At 38.1% G+C, this 18,044-nt stretch overlaps 1 protein-coding gene across 2 annotated transcripts in view; it reads right to left on the bottom strand.

Moving 5' to 3' along the window:
* Nucleotides 1-3,514: 3,514 nt before the first annotated feature.
* Nucleotides 3,515-18,044, bottom strand: part of BARD1 (BRCA1 associated RING domain 1) — a 71,189-nt gene continuing 56,659 nt past the window's right edge. The window contains exons 10-11 of one of the 2 annotated variants that reach the window (XM_064587012.1): nt 7,187-7,377; nt 3,515-6,188 (exon numbers count right to left, since the gene is read on the bottom strand). In XM_064587012.1, coding sequence (XP_064443082.1) covers nt 5,856-6,188; nt 7,187-7,377 — 524 coding nt within the window. In that variant the 3' untranslated portion in view covers nt 3,515-5,855. The remainder of the gene's footprint in view (nt 6,189-7,186; nt 7,378-18,044) is intronic. The other variant, XM_045868063.2, reaches the window with a different exon arrangement.

Here is an 18,044-nt window from a genome sequence, read left to right on the forward strand (position 1 = left end):
AGCCCAAGTAAATGAATAAAGGAGTGCGTATCTCAAGTGTGGAGGCCTAAGCAGTCCTGGTATCCAAAATAAATGTATGCATGGGATGAAGGCTAAACAAAATGTTAGCTGAATGGGTAGGAGAGGCCACACAGATGGGGACACTTCACTAAAGAGATGGGGAGAGAAGTCAGAGGTGAGAAATTAGTCAGACAGGCTGGGTCCTGTTGTTGTTAAGACTAAACCCAGCAGGAGAAGAGAAATAATAAAGATCAGAGCAGAAATCAATGAAATGGAAACCAAAAGAACAATAGAACAGATCAACAAAACTAGGAGCTGGTCCTTTGAAAGAATTAATAGGATTGATAAACCCCTTGACAAACTTATCAAAGAGAAAGGACCCAAATAAATAAAATCATGAATGAAAGAGGAGAGATCACAACCAACACCAAAGAAACACAATTATAAGAACATATTATGAGTAACTATATGCCAACAAATTAGGCAATCTGGAGGAAATGGATGCTTTCCTAGAGACATATAAACTACCAAAACTGAAGCAGGAAATATAGAAAACCTGAACAGACCCATAACCAGTAAGGAAATTGAGGCAGTAATCAAAAAATCTCTCAACAGTTTCATTCTTCTACATGTGGCTGTCCAATTTTCCCAACACCATTTATTGAAGAGACTCTTTTTTTTCCATTGGACATTCTTTCCTGCTTTGTCGAAGATTAGTTGACCATAGAGTTGAGGGTCCATTTCTGGGCTCTCTATTCTGTTCCATTAATCTATGTGTCTGTTTTTGTGCCAGTACCATACTGTCTTCATGATTAAAGCTTTGTAATAGAGCTTGAAGTCCAGAATTGTGATGCCACCAGCTTTGCTTTTCTTTTTCAACATTCCTCTAGCTATTCGGGGTCTTTTCTGGTTCTATACAAATTTTAGGATTATTTGTTCCAGTTCTGTGAAAAAAGTTGATGGTATTTTGATAGGGATTGGATTAAATGTGTAGATTGCTCTAGGTAGCACAGACATTTTAACAATATTTGTTCTTCAAGCTGTAAATCTCATTCAAGATAAAAAGCTTTTGAACAGCAAAGGAAACAATTAACAAAACCAAACGACAACCAACAGAATGGGGGAAGATATTTGCAAATGACATATCAGATAAAGGGCTAGTATCCAAAATCTATAAAGAACTTATCAAACTCAACACCCAAAGAATAATCCAATCAAGAAACAGGCAGAAGACATGAACAGACATTTCTGCAAAGAAGACATCCAAATGGCCAAGAGACACATGAAAAAGTGCTCAACATCACTTGGCATCAGGGAAATACAAATCAAAACCTCGAGATACCACTTCACACCAGTCAGAATGGCTAAAATGAACAAGTCAGGAAACGAAAGATGTTGGCAAGGATGCGGAGAAAGGGGAACTCTCCTACACTGTTGGTGGGAATGCAAGCTGGTGCAGCCACTCTGGAAAACAGTATGGAGTTTCCTCAGAAAGTTGAAAATCGAGCTACCCTACGAATCAGCAATTACACTACTGGGTATTTACCCCAAAGATACAAATGTAGTGATCCAAAGGGGCACCTGCACCCTAATGTTTATAGCAGCAATGTCCACAATAGCCAAACTATGGAAAGAGCCAAGATGTCCATCAACAGATGAATGGATAAAGAAGAGGTGGTATATATATACAATGGAATATTATGCAGCCATCAAAAATTGAAATATTTCCATTTGCATCGATGTGGATGGAACTAAAGGGTATTATGCTAAGTGAAATAAGTCAATCAGAGAAAGACAATTATCAAATGATCTCACTGATATGTGGAATTTAAGAAGCAAAACAGAGGATCATAGGGGAAGAGAGGAAAAAATAAAAGATGAAACCAGAGAGGGAAACAAACCATAAGAGACTCTTAATCATAGGAAACAAACTGAGGGTTGCTGAAGGGGAGGGGGGCAGGGGGCTGGGATCCCTGGAGGATGGACATTTAGGAGGACATGTGATGTAATGAGCACTGGGTATTATATAAGACTGATGAATCACAGACCTGTACCTCTGAAACCAAGAATACATTATGTGTTAATTAATTGAATTAAAAAAAAAAAAAAAAAAAGACAGCCCAGCAAAGTGAAGACAGGACAGGTAGCAGTTGAGCCGGGGTTGGGGGAAAGAGCCAGGACTATTCAGGACTAAAATGAGTTGTGCTACCAAAAGTCACCTCTAATGAGCTGCTTTTAGAGAAGTCTCTTATCCATATTGTTCACCAAGGTTTTGGAAGGTGATCCTGTAAATGCTCAATGCTCTTGTCCATCTTTATGCCCATGTGAGATGGAGAGTATTTTTCTCACTTTATAACTGCAGACACAGGTTAGCAAAACTAGTAGAGAGGATAAACAAACCCAGGTCCAGCTGAATCCAAAGCCTGCACAGGAGTCATGCCCCACCCCCCCTCCCCCAGCCTGCCCTATCTTTAATTCAATCAATTCAATCTCCAAGCCTGACAGTAGGCTTACTGGCTTTATGGAGGTGACCTACACAGGCCCACGGGAGTTAGTCATCCTCTTCAGGTCTGGGGAGTTAGTCATCTACCTTTTAAGCCAGGTCGGAGTCAGAAAGGTCTAGTGCCTTCCTCAACTTCTCCCACATTGCTATTCTAATAAAGGAAAGGTATTGTTATGTGCCTTAAAATGCTACATAATCAACAATCCTTAATTCATAAGATAGTATGTAACTAAGTAGCCACAGTATGTATTAGCTGACTGAGAAAAATTAGAACTGCTTAGTTTTCATTTATTAGGTGATCATACATTAAGTTCACAATTTGTAGTTCAAACAAAATAATGACTTATAGTTATTAAATAAAATAAGCACGATTTCCCACCATTTTGTGTTCTCGTTAGAGAATAGAATACACATCTGTGGCTGTCATGAGGTCCACGAACCTTCAGATCACAGCGGGCTCTTTTTCTGCCCCAACCCAAGGAGGTCATTACAGCTAATGTGTCATGTGACTACCCCTCCCTGCATCTTCTTATTCCCACAGAAACATCAAACCTCCCAAAAGATAATCTTCACCTATGCAGAGGTCACTTCATCACCAAATTCACAAAGCAGGCTCAAAAGATATCAAAATAGGTGGAATAAATGGTAAATCTTTTCCACAAAAATTTAGGTAAATTACCTAAATTATTAGGTAAATCACCAAAATCCTTACACACTGCTTATTTATCCTCATTTCACCCATAATTCTAATATGGTTCCTGCCTGGTTTTCATTCCTTAGCAAGTCAAAAGAAAATAAATTAATTAGGGGCACCTGGGTGGCTCAGTTGGTCAAGCGTCTGCCTTCGGCTCAGGTCCTGATCCCGGGGTCCTGGGATTGAGCCCCACATCAAGCTCCCTGCTAAGTGGGACTCTGCTTCTCCCTCTCCCTCTGCCCCTCCCCCGGCTAGCTCACTCTCTTCATTCAAATAAAATCTTAAAGAAAAATTAAAAAAAAAAAAAAAAGGAAATAGAAAAGTAACAAGCAGCCCTGTGATACTGTGGACAAGCTGCCGACCCTCTGGCTTTAATGGATCCGTGAAGGAATCACTGCGTAATCACTGACCCTCTTAATGATGATTCCAAACCATCAAAATCACACTGTATTCAGACACATTTATTTAAGGTAATAAAGTATCTATTATAGTTTAGAAATATTTCTATCCAAAATTAACTACAATGTGTTAAGTGTTCCAAAAGATAAGCTTTTGTTAGCTCAAAGGTTTCCTCTCAGGTCTTACTAAGTCTCACTTGTCAACAGCCCACAATAAGTAAACTACTACTATGAGAAGATACAGAAATACAGAAACACAAATAACTTTAATAATTTATAGTCAATAAAAAGGAAGCTTGAATCTGTGATTGACAAATGAAAACAGTTACAAGTATATCTACACAGAAATTACAAGGTTCAAGAGTTTAACATCAACCAACTGCTGTCAAAATAAATATTTAAAGGAACCAAAAATAAAACCGCTTAACAGTGGGGGACAGAATACAACAAAGAGGGAGGGGGGATAAACCAAGAAAATGAATGAAGGAGAGTGAGCAGCAACCCCCAAAGTTGTTTTACAAACAGGGATTCAAATCAGAAGAACAGACACAAACCTGCCTAGGAATGTGACCCATGAGGCAATAAAAAGTGACCACAAGTCAGTTATAAACCAAAAATGACAACCGAAATCCCAGAGAGTCCTAAATTATTTAATCCAGACATTATCTAACCCCTCAGATTTGCTTGGTGCTATGGTGTTCATCATTCTCCATTAGAATGAAATGTGGGACAAAGACATGACTGGTTGGAGAGGGTTGCAGAACTAATTCATCCCTGAAGATCAGGGTACCCAGTGTATCAGTGTGTTTACAAAACGTGTTTCTTGATATGGAAACGTCACATGTCAAAGAAGGAATTACCAATAAGATTTATTTCGAAATAATCAGCAGAATCTCAAACTTACAAATAAATGAATCTTACTAATGTTCATTCACTTCAGACTCAGTATTCCCATCCAGTGCTTCACAAATCTCCAGCCTGTCAGAGACCAAACCTGGCAGGTCCCGCAGTGTCTCCCTTCCCATGTCTTTCATAGAAGTATGCTCAGTTTCTAGGAAGACTTATTAAAGAATTCTTCTTACAAATATTTTTAAATGATCTAATTTACCTTGTCAATTCATTAACAAACAAGAACACTCCAATCAGAGTAACCTCCCCAGGACTCCCCAGGCTCAGGCGGCATCCTGTCTCCTCTCTGTGGTCTTGTATTGGGAGACAGCCCTTCCCACTCCTGCCTTTAGACTTATTGTGATGGCCTTTTGTACCACCTGGACAAAATTTGTTCTAATCAGATAATCCCCAACTTCTGCCTCCACAGCAATCTAAAAATGGAAAAATAAAAAACTTCACAAAAGAAGAAATTAAGACCTTCAAAAACAATTATTTCAGCAATATGTAGCGAGGTCTACAGGAAAAAGGACTAGCCCCTAATTTAATTAACATCTGATTGACAACTTACTAATCTGGTGAGACCTTCTAAGGAATACTGATACTAAAATTTGTTAGAGAAAATGCTCTATGTATATGTACATATACTGTAGATAAACACAGTCACAAACTGATAGCTAACAATAAGCAAATATATACAATAAAAATATGTACCATGAGTCCAATGTTGATTTTCACCACCGAAGAAAAATGCTATGGTTTAAATCATGATTTCTTGATGAATACGTAAGATAAAAAGAAGAGATAAAAACGTAGGAACTGACATCCACGTAAATTATAAAAAAACTAAACACAACGTAAGATGAAGAGAATTGTAGACAGAAGAATTTAACACCTATGGTGGTACATTCAGACCAGGTACTCTATTACAATAAAGCCAGAATCAATTATTTGACAATATTTTTTGTTTACTAAGGATGGGAAGTATTTTTGCTGGTGGCAAGTGTGGTTTACTTTCATCAAAGAACATTAAAAGGCTGAGAGAGTAACGATACTGCTTGTATATTTAATCAATAGTTCTGGTACTCTCTCATTAATCTTTGATAGCTGATAATTTGAATAAAAAGACATGATGAATCAAAACATACACCAGTTTTAAAAAGAAAAATCCTTCAAAGCAATTTCAGCTTCTAAATGGTAAACACAGAATGAATTCTAAGTCTGGCCTAAGTTTTGTTTTGTTTTTTAATTCAAGGAAAACATATGTATGAACGAGTCTACCTATTATAAAAATGTGAATGATCAAAACAGTGCAATGGCTGGGTTCTCACACCGTGTGAGTTCAATTTGAAACATACATCTGGTGCAATATTCAGCTGTCAAGAGGGAGCAACTCAAAGGACATCACACAATCAATAAACCAGCTGGAAGGAGCCATCCAGACTTTGCCCTGCCGAACCCTCTCTGGGCGATGATTAGACAAATCTTCGTAGATGATATACTGTGTGCAGAAGCGCTGATCGGAATCAGGTCTCGCGTGGTACGCAACTGTATTGATGGTCTGAGTCACGTCACTGTCTGGCTTGGGCTTTCTACTAAGGACCTGGCCCCCTGCTGCAGCGACAAGCTTAATAAGGTTGTCCTTTGGATGGTGTTTGAAGGTTCCCCCAAAATAGAAGTAGCATCCATCAAACAGCTTTGGCAACTGAAATAACAAGAAAAGGCTTGTTAAAAGCAGATCAAAATATTTAAAAACACTGCATATGAATGAGGAAAATAAAAATAAGTAGTCATGAGCTGTTAAGAGGCTGCTTAAATGAAGTGCTGGGATAAACCGTATTTCAAGTGCATTATTTGGGTCAAGGAAAATACTTCGATATTTATAGGCTTCCTAGTTGCAATCTTTCTCCTAAAACTCAGCCATCATCTCAGGAACTTCCCTCTCCTCAGATTTTAGGTGTTAGGGTGTGCTGTGTGTGGATGTTTCTGATACACACACACATATTTTTAAAAAAGCAAACAGAAATTTCTCGTCAAACTTCCTTTATCAGAATGTTATTCACATTTGGTGGGACTTAAAACCCCATGAACTCCTAGGGTATCTGAACAGTGCTTCAGGGATACGCAGCTACACTTAATAAAATTATACAAGTAACATCATTTCTGTGGATCTTGACCCAGTTCTGTCCATCCTTACTCAGGTCCCTCTATGTGACCAATCTCCGCTCTCGAGGACAGCCCCGGTGAGAATGTGGCCTCCAGGGTTCTAGACACATACAACACAACACATACAATACATTATGAAGCCATGGCTAGGCATCCAGCTAGCCACGAAACACACTTCTTTGTGCTTTATGGGAAAAAAAGTTCCACAACTGCCTTCTATGAAAATTTTTCTTTGTCATTTCCTATATATATATACACACACGCACACAGGATAATGGAATATTACCCATTAAAACTGCAATATGTGGCAATAAAGACATATGGGAACTAAATCCAAGCAGCAGCCGTAAGTCTTCTTTCAAGTTACTCTCTGATCTGAGACTTACCTCAGATTCTGAAAGGTTTATGGGAATGTTCAAGATGCCAACAGTCCATTAACAGCATGAAATTATCACCTTCTGGGTTTTACTGCTCATTGTGATCATCTCTCAGAATCAAGTGCTTGAAACAAGCACAATTAAAATTTTAATCAGTCACCTGTACTTGTCGAAAGGGCAAGAGAAGTTTTCCTGATGGTGATACTATTAAGTTATAATAAGCCCAATGACAGTAGTATCCAAAGACAAATACCAGCTGTTCCTTGTTGAGCCTGCTTTGCCGTGGACCTTCAGGGATCTCGTATTTTTCCTCCTGTTCACATGCTTTTCTCTGTAGACATGCTTTCACCCCTAACAAAAAAAAAAAAAAAAAAGGATAAAAGCAAAGTAAGTATCGAGTACTGGTTTCTCACTGAAACAAGTAATTTACCTAGGTGATTTTTCTTCTCCGTGGTTGTTTTAACTGTTGTTCTGAAACAGAAATAGAAACCTTACTTATGTTAAAACAAAATGTAATAAAAATGGCTTTCCATAAAAATATAAGGAATCTTCCCTTCAGAGAACTGAGCAGTGAAGTGTACTGAACACTAATTTTAGTTTCTTTTCTGAAAAACCGAAATCAATATGCTATTTCACATGCAATTATAAAAATCTAAATTTTTATTTATAGCAATTACCAAAAGGAAGGTAGATAAAAAGGCCCTCATTGGGGCGCCTGGGTGGCTCAGTTGGTTAAGCAACTGCCTTCGGCTCAGGCCATGATCCTGGAGTCCCTGGATCGAGTCCCGCATCGGGCTCCCTGCTCAGCAGGGAGTCTGCTTCTCCCTCTGACCCTCCCCCCTCTCATGTGCTCTCTCTGTCTCAAATAAATAAATAAAATCTTTAAAAAAAAGAAAAAAAGAAAAAAAAAGAAAGAAAAGACAGGAAGGAGGACTGCTTTCTTTGTTTTAATAAAATTATATATATATGTATTTTTTAATTAATTAATTTATTTATTTTAAGTAAACTCTATTCCCAACATGGGCCTCGAACTCACGACCCTGAGATCAAGAGTCACATGCTCGGGGCGCCTGGGTGGCTCAGTTGGTTGGGCGACTGCCTTCGGCTCAGGTCATGATCCTGGAGTCCCGGGATCGAGTCCCGCATCGGGCTCCCTGCTCGGCAGGGAGCCTGCTTCTCCCTCTGACCCTCCCCCCTCTCATGTGTTCTCTCTCTCTCTCATTCTCACTGTCTCAAATAAATAAATAAAATCTTTAAAAAAAAAAAAAGGCCCTCATTTAGTTCAGCCCACAGTGATTTGAACTTGAGGGCTTACCTCCTGCACTGCTCATTTCCACAGTTCTTTGTCTAACCCCGTTAAGACTCTAAAGTGAGCTGACGTAAGGAAAGTGTTTAGGTCCACAGCACCTAGCTCAGATGGCCACCCAGCAGAGACACGACAGTGCTTGTTAAATAGTAAGCAGAGCTTGGGACGTGTTTGGAATCTGACAGGTACACAGTTGGAAGTCTCCAGGCTAGAGATGACTTGGTAAATATTTCAAGTGCTTTAGAGCTGCTTCAATAAAGATGTTCCAAGATACTGCTTAATATATAAAAGTCGCGAGATTTTAACAACTGAATTCTCCATCTCTCCAAAAGCAGAGCTTTGTCAAGAGATTGAATTTTTCTTAACTTGGAATTATTAATGCATATTCAAATTCAACACTCAACCTTGGGATAGCTGTAATTCCAGAACTATCATGTGATTCTTTGTTAATTTTACTTATGCTTTGGTATCCCTTTCCTCCAATGTTTTTAATACAAAAATCCTATTTAGCCAACTTTGTTATGCTGAACCTCTGAATCTTATTATTCTCACTAACTCATAAACACAATCGTTCTATAAAAATTGTTGGGTTTCTACATATAATAAAAACTGCATTTAAAAAATTTTTAATAGTTGCCACTGAGTAAACAACTGGCTTTCTAATGGAGCTAATATTAAAATATGTACTGTATAGGGAGGCCTGGGTGGCTCAATCAGTTCAGCTTCTTTAATAACATGCTTGAATGGTGACTAAGTGTTGTTAGTTGCTGTCATAGCACAGAAAATATCAAGAATTTTTTGAAAATTAGGAGTGACATCTAGCCCAAGGGTTGCAAGCTGAATGCCTACAAGGGCCAAAGGGATTATGTAAACATGTAAGGAACACGATGTCAAGGAGCAGGAAGTCGTGGAGACTGTAACCAATAGGAAAAAGAACATCACACATAAAGACACAAAATGTAAACAGTTATGCTGGACTGAGTTGTCCACATAAATTGTATCTGCTTTGGCCCTTAGACTACCAATTTGAAACGTCTGATGCAGGGCACCTGGGTGGCTCAGATGGTTAAGCCTCTGCCTTCGGCTCAGGTCATGATCCCAGAGTCCTGGGATCGAGACCCACATCCGGCTCCCTGCTCAGCAGAGAGCCTGCTTCTCCCTCTGCCTCTGCACCTCCCCCTGCTCATGCTCTCTATCTTTCTGTCTCAAATGAATAAAAAAAAAAAAAATCAAAAACAAAACAAACAGAAAAAAGAAACTCCTGATGCTTCATCTAATCAATCTCTTCATTTCAGATAAAGAAACTCAAGTCTTTTTTTTAAAGATTTTATTTATTTATCTGAGAGAGAGCCAAAATGGGGGCGGGGGAGGGGCAGGGGAAGAGGGAGAAGCAGACTCCCCGCTGAGCAGGGAGCCCGACCTGCGGCTCGATCCCAGGACCCGAGGATCATGACTTGACTTAACCGACTGAGCCACCCAGGCGCCCCAAAACTTAAGTCTTAAGAAATTTAAGCAGTTTTCCCAGTGACAACTAAGAACGAGAACTCAGATATCTTCCAACTCCTAGATCAGTTTTTAATCTTTATTCTTTAATCTTTATTCTTTATTTTATTAAAAAAATAAAGCACCAAAGAAAATGTCAGACATTCTCTACTCAGATTTAACATACTACACCTCTCTCACAATGTCAGATAACCACTTAACAGATGACTAAGTGGGAGGATCCTCATTTAAGAGATTAGCAAAAAATTATACCAAATGGCAAAAACTGGTGACTACCCTGGGAGAGGAGGTGTGGGGAGAACAATGCATTTGGCTTTGTCTTTAGTGAATCAATGAGTTTATTACTAGTCTTTCTCAACATTTACTTACTGACATTTATGATCATTACATATCAATTCATATCAATTTTCTAGTGAACCTCTTTTGAGATAAACCAACTAACTTGATTTACTAAACAAGTAAAAAAAAAAAAAGAATAAGATACTTTAAAATAAACTTTCAACAATTTAAATAGTGATACACTAACATCATCAATGAAATAGAAGAATCTACCAGCCAAAATATTACCAAATTAACAAGTCGAAATAATGGATGGTATTTTAATATTTTATTTACTCAATAAAAGTTAAGCAAACTGCAGCAAGAATTCCTAAACCTATCTTCCATGTTAAACAAAACATCAAAACTTTCATAACATTCACTGACATAAAGTCATCCAAAGCACCATATATACTGTAATCTTTATTCTCTATATATACATCAAGACTTAAAAATAGGCCATTTTCCACCAATTAAAAGACACTTCTTAAAACCAAAAAACGTTTTATGTTTGTAATAAATATTTAGTGAAGTTGGTATTATTCCATCATCAGACACTAAAACAGCTTATTAGCAAAAGATGGATACTTATCCTCTCTTTTGAAGAAATAAGAAGCATATGCAAGACCATTTATTAGCTTTTCAGCTAATAATTTCCAAACCAAAATGACTTTACATGAATAAGCTATGCTACTGATGTAAACACAGATTTCTATATATGCCAGAATGATATATACGTTAAAATTTGTGGAGCCACTATCCTTATAAAAAGTTCATATCCTTTCTTCCTTTTCACATGTTCCCTTATGTTTTAAGATTTTGACTGAAGCTATCATTTTGCAGAAATATTGGAATGAATTATCTCTTTTATTAAAGTTCAGAGATTCTTTTAGACCACATATATTCCTGATCGTGTCTACCATTTCAGGTAAGCTTTCCTTTGGCCCTGATTTATTACTTTTTTATATATAGGTAAGAAGCCCAATTCCCAAAGTACTGCTTAACTCAAAGTCATTAACTCAAAGTCATTAAAAGTAGCTCTGGCTACCTTAGCAAAGCCTGGAATCTTTGCATACTAATGCAGCTTATGAATTCTGGGCTACAATAATTTTTTAAAAAGAAGTTTGTACTAGGGGCGGCTGGGTGGCTCAGTTGTTAAGTGTCTGCCTCCGGCTCAGGTCATGATCCCAGGGTCTTGGGATTGAGCCCCGCGTCAGGCTCCCTGCTCAGCGGGAAGCCTGCTTCTCCCTCTCCCACTCCCCCTGCTTGTGTTCCTTCTCTCGCTATCTCTCTCTCTGTCAAATAAGTAAATAAAATCTTAAAAAAAAAAAAAAGAAGAAGAAGTTTGTACTATATGGAAAGGTATCCCTTTATCTTAAATCTCTAGTAACCACTCTTACCTCTTACACCTCATTAATAGCACATATATCAATGACTGTTTATTTTCATGAACTGCTGATGATGTTTGTGAATCTATACTAAGCTTAATCACTTTTTTCTAGTTTTAGAAGGGAAAAATCTAGTTTTAAATCATGGAAATGGGAAGGAGTAGGAAAAAGGGTTCCTAAATCCACAGCTACATACAAATGATTATAAAATACAACGAAGATGGAATAAAGCTTTAAAATGGAGATTTATTAAATGTCCAAAGTGGAAAACTATCCTTCCATGGAAGGTCACAGAATCTGCTCACTTTCTTCAAAACCTAGAGCAGTAAATAAACCCCTATTTTAAAGAATTGCTATTTTTCTGGAGCTACTGGCTATACATAACTGAAATAGCAGTGAAAATCAGAATTAAATACCACTCTCAGACAACACCTAAGTCCTAAAAAAAAAAAAAAAATTAAGATACAGAAACAAATATCATTCTATGGCAAAATCAAAAGTCCTAATAAACATATCATTAGATCCAAACCAGGCACTTATGGAACTCAAAATAACAGCATATTAGTAAAACAGACATTGAGAAATTCCCCCTCTGATTCTATTAAAAATGAATATCCAAGTTGTACAAAATATTTTTTAAACTTTTTTTTTTTTTTAAAGATTTTATTTATTTATTTGACAGAGAGAGACATAGTGAGAGCAGGAACACAAGCAGGGGGAGTGGGAGAGGGAGAAGCAGGCTTCCCGCAGAGCAGGGAGCCCGACGTGGGGCTCAATCCCAGGACCCTGGGATCATGACCTGAGCTGAAGGCAGACGCTTAACGACTGAGCCACCCAGGCGCCCTTAAAGATTTTATTTATTTATTTGAGAGAGAGAATGAGATAGAAAGAGAGCATGAGAGGGGGGAGGGTCAGAAGGAGAAGCAGACTCCCTGCTGAGCAGGGAGCCTGATGCGGGACTCGATCCCGGGACTCCAGGATCATGACCTGAGCCGAAGGAAGTCGCTTAACCAACTGAGCCACCCAGGCGCCTCAAACAAAATATTTTTTAAATGCTTTTCTATTTGGCTTTTTAGGCAAAGAAGCTATAATATCACTAAACTTTAGAAAAAAGGAAATCATTACAGGAAACCTTTCAAAACGGTGACAAGAACAATGGAAAAACAACTTACACTCTCCCTGCAATTTCTGAAAATCTGGGTGCCTGGTACAAGAAGAAATGAACCCAATATTATGAAATGCCGCAGTATAGAGTGGAAGGACAATGAAATGAAGGCTGAAAATATAAAATAAAAGCTAAATGTTCCACTCATGCCATCATAAACATCTAGACTGGGGATATCACAGAAAATGCTATCACAGATCATTAGACTTTATAATTTTATATAAATACCATTTAACAACTGGTTATTTCTGATTACTTTTTAAGCTAGTATTCCAATTACAAACTTACTTATATATAAAAGCATATTTCTTCATAGGACAGTATGCTGGATTTATTTTACTTAATGTATATTTGAGAAGCAGATCAAATTCTACCACAAAAATATATTACATGCTGTATTAGGGTGCCTGGGTGGCTCAGTTGGTTGAGCGTCTGACTCTTGGTTTTGGCTCAGGTCATGATCTCAGGGTCATGAGCTCAGGGTCATGATCTCAGGGTCGTGAGATCAAGCCCTGCCTCAGGCTCTGCGCTCAGCCAGAGTGTGCTTGTGATTCAATCTCCCTCTCCCTCTGCCCTTTCCCCTGCTCACACATACACTCTCTCTAAAATAAATAAATATATCTTTAAATATATAGATATATATTACATGCTGTATCGTAAAATTTTATTAGGCAAAATTTGGGTATCAATTCTAAAATCCCGTATTATGAACAATATCAAAATAATCCCTTTCATTTTTTTAAGATTTTATTATTTTTAATTTTTTAAAAGATTTTATTTATTTATTTGAGAAAGAGAGAGAACACGAGCAAGAGAGCACAAGCAGGGGGAGCAGCAGGCACAGGGAGAAGGAGAGCAGACTTCCTGCGGAGCACGGACCCAATGTGGGGCTCGATCTCAGGACCCTGAGATCATGAACTGAGCCGAAGGCAGCTGCTTGCCTGAGTGACCTACCCAGGTGCCCCCAAATAATCCCCTTTTTAGAGTTGTGGTTAAAGACTAAACTTTATTCTTTTTTTCAAACATCCAAAATTTTTTCTTAATAAAATAATTTAAAAACTCATACTTGGTATTCTTTAGTCATATATTGAAAGTTTAAATATGTATATAAGAATTTCTGTTTTGACTGGTAGGGCAATCACCACATCAAAATGTACTTGCTAGGTCTACAGAACTAGAACAAAAGATCCAGTATATCTGACTGTGGCAACATACACACACAGGTGCTAACTTCCCTGAAAGTAAGACTGAAGCCTTTACCTGTCCAATTAATCTTTGTAAAGTTGAAAAACAAGATAAACTTTCTAATTTTCATGGGAACTTGAGAAGCTGAATTGGATTTCATTTAAAAGACACACACTGGGTTTTTTGTTTGCTTTTTGTTTTTCAGGGAGACAGAGAGAGAGTGCACAAGCGCGGGGAGGGGCAGAGAGAGAGAAAGAGAGAGAGAGAGTGCGAATTCCAAGCAGACTCCCAGCCAAGGATGGAGCCCAATGCAGAGCTCAGTGTGGGGCTCAATCTCAAGACCCTGAGATCACGACCCAAGCTGAAATCAACAGTCAGATGCTTCACCGACTGAGACACCCAGGCGCCCCAGACACACATCGTCTTTTAAAATGTCACAAACAGGTTTCTGCTTATCAATCCACCAACGTTTTCTCTGGACTGTCCTTCGCCTGCATGCATTCACACATTTATATAATATTAAAAGTAAAGATATAATTGTTTTATGCTTCTTCAAAATTTCAACAATCCTGTTTTTTGTAACACTTTAGTCTTAATAATTACCACATAAAAATATGAATTTTTTCAGAGAATATATTTAAACTTTTAACTATTTCCAATTTAAGGTTATTCCCCCTATGTCCTGCTATTGGAAATAACAATGAAAATAACTTTTTTCTTTCTTCTGTATTTCTTGCTTAGGACAAATCCTCAGAAGTGGAACTATTAGATCAAAAGACGTTATTTTTTTTTTAATAATTCTTACAGAATCATTGGTGAAGGATTACAGTGTCGACCTCAGAGAGTCAGGGACCTGGGGTGGCAAAGGAACTGAGAAAAGAGACGACAGTATAGCGAGGCACAGGGGACCCCGGGCAAACAGCCCAAGGTGCTGAGGTTTATTTTCCATAATCTAATAAAACTTCTACAGTGATACAGGTCTATAATGATTTACAGCAGGGGCTTAGTAAGGCACATTTTTCCACATACACAGGGTTAGTAAAGTGAAGCAGTGGGAGTGGAGAAGGAATAAAGAATCTGTAACTGGCTGTGATCAATTAATTGTAAACAGCATTGTATTCGGACCTTAACACAGAATAAGAGAACAAAGAAGGCAATGCACAGTGTGCTGTTTACAGCTGGCTTCCTATCTACAAAACATCTTCTGCTGTGTACTTTAGAACAGACCACACACATCCCAAGGGCATTTAACTCTGATCCTTTCGGGTTATTTTTAACCCTGCAATCTCAAGTTTTCTCAGAGATTTCGGAGTCAGAACGAACATCCACCAGCGGTTGTTGTGGCATTCTGTTTACCACATTTCAGTAAACATGAAGTTGCCTATCAATTTTAGTTGATAGAAATGCTTTGGTAAGAGGCACAGAGAACCCCCCTCAAAATCAATAAAAATAGGCCAACACCCTGGATCTAATAGTAAAACTGACGAGTCTCAGAGACAAAGAGAAAATCCTGAAAGCAGCTCAGGAGAAGAGGTCTGTAACCTACAATGGTAGAAACATTAGATTGGCAACAGACCTATCCACAGAGACCTGGCAGGCCAGAAAGGACTGGCATGATATCTTCAGAGCACTAAATGAGAAAAATATGCAGCCAAGAATACAATATCCAGCTAGGCTGTCATTAAAAATAGAAGAAGAGATAAAAAGCTTCCAGGACAAACAAAAACTAAAGGAATTTGCAAACATGAAATGAGCCCTACAAGACACATTCTAAAGGGTCCATTAAGCAAAGAGAGAGCCTAAAAGTAACACAGATCAGAAAGGAACACAGATAATATACAGTAACAGTCACCTTACAGGCAATACAGTGGCACTAAATTCATATCTTTCAATAGTTACCCTGAATGTAAATGGGCTAAATTCCCCAATCAAAAGACACAGGGTATCAGACTGGATAAAAAAACAAGACCCATCAATATGCTGTCTGCAAGAGACTCATTTTAGACCCAAAGACACCCCCAGATTGAACGTGAGGGGGTGGAAAACCATTACCATGCTAATGGACACCAAAAGAAGGCTGGGGTGTCAATCCTTACATCAGACAAATTAGATTTTAAACCAAAGACTGTAATAAGAGATGAGGAAGGACACTATATCCTACTTAAAGGGTCTATCCAACAAGATCTAACAATTGTAAATATCTATGCCCCTAACATGGGAGCAGCCAATTATATAAGCCAATTAATAACAAAAGCAAAGAAACATATCGACAATACAAAAATAATAGTGGGGACTTAAACACCCCCCTCACTGAAATGGACAGATCACCTAAGCAAAAGATCAATAAAGAAATAAAGACTTTAAATGAAACACTGGACCAAATGGACTTCACAGATATATTCAGAACATTCCATCCCAAAGCAACAGAATACACACTCTTCTCTAATGCCCACAGAACACTCTTCCAGAATAGATCACATCCTAGGTCACAAATCAGGTCTCAACCGGTACCAAAAGATTGGGATCATTCCCTGCATATTTTCAGACCACAATGCTTTGAAACTAGAACTAAATCTCAAGAGGAAAGTTGGAAAGAACTCAAATACATGGAGGCTAAAGAGCATCCTACTAAAGAATGAATGGGTCAACCAGGAAATTAAAGAAGAATTACAAAAATTCATGGAAACCAATGAAAATGAAAACACAACTGTTCAAAATCCTTGGGATGCAGCAAAGGCGGTCCTAAGAGGAAAGTATATAGCAATACAAGCCTTTCTCAAGAAACAAGAAAGGTCTCAAATACACAAACTAACCCTACACCCAAAGGAGCTGGAGAAAGAACAGCAAATAAAGCCTAAACCCAGCAGGAGAAGAGAAAAAATAAAGATCCGAGCAGAAATCAATGAAACAGAAACCAAGAGAACAGTAGAACAGATCAACAAAACTAGGAGCTGGTTCTTTGAAAGAATTAACAAGATTGCTAAAACCCTAGCCAGACTTATCAAAAAGAAAAGAGAAATGACCCAAATAAGTAAAATCATGAATGAAAGAGGAGAGATCACAACCAACACCAAAGAAATAAAAACAGTTATAAGAACATATTATGACCAACTATATGCCAGCAAATTAGATAACCTGGAAGAAATGGAGGCATTCCTAGAGATGTATCAACTACCAAAACTGAACCAGGAAGAAACAGAAAACCTGAATAGACCTATAACCACTAAGGAAATGGAAGCAGTAATTAAAAATCTCCCAACAAACAAGAGCCCAGGGCCAGATGGCTTCCCAGGGGAATTCTACCAAACATTTAAAGGAGAATTAATACCTATTCTTCTGAAATTGTTCCAAAAAATAGAAACAGAAGGAAAACTTCCAAACTCGTTTTATGAGGCCAGCATTACCTTGATCCAGAACCAAAGACCCCATCAAAAAGGAGAATTACAGGCCAATATCCCTGATGAACATGGATACAAAAATTCTCACCAAAATACTAGCCAATAGGATCCAGCAGTACATTAAAAGGATTATTCACCACAACCAAGTGGGATTTATCCCTGGGCTGCACGGTTGGTTCAACAACTGTAAATCAATCAACGTGATACATTAATAAAAGAAAGAACAAGAATTATATGATCCTCTTAATAGATGCAGAAAAAGCATTTGACAAAGTACAGCATCCTTTCTTGATCAAAACTCTTCAGAGTATAGGGATAGAGAGTACATACCTCAATATCATAAAAGCCATCTATGAAAAACCCACAGCGAATATCATTCTCAATGGGGAGAAACTGAGAGCTTTCCCCCTAAGGTCAGGAACACGGCAGGGATGTCCACTATCACCACTGCTATTCAACACAGCATTAGAAGTCCTAGCCAGAGCAATCAGACAACAAAAAGAAATAAAAGGCATCCAAATCGGCAAAGAAGTCAAACTCTCACTCTTTGCAGATGATGTGATACTTCATGTGGAAAACCCAAAAGACTCCACCCCAAAACTGTTAGAACTCATACAGGAATTCAGTCAAGTGGCAGGATATAAAATCAATGCACAGAAATCAGTGGCATTTCTATACACCAACAACAAGACAGAAAAAAGAGAAATTAAGGAGTTGATCCCATTTACAATTGCACCCAAAACGATAAGATACCT

Source organism: Mirounga angustirostris, unplaced genomic scaffold (assembly GCF_029215605.1).
Source record: "Mirounga angustirostris isolate CCGP_5_RB_7025 unplaced genomic scaffold, mMirAng1.0.hap1 SCAF_3, whole genome shotgun sequence".
NCBI classification, from domain to species: domain Eukaryota; kingdom Metazoa; phylum Chordata; class Mammalia; order Carnivora; family Phocidae; genus Mirounga; species Mirounga angustirostris.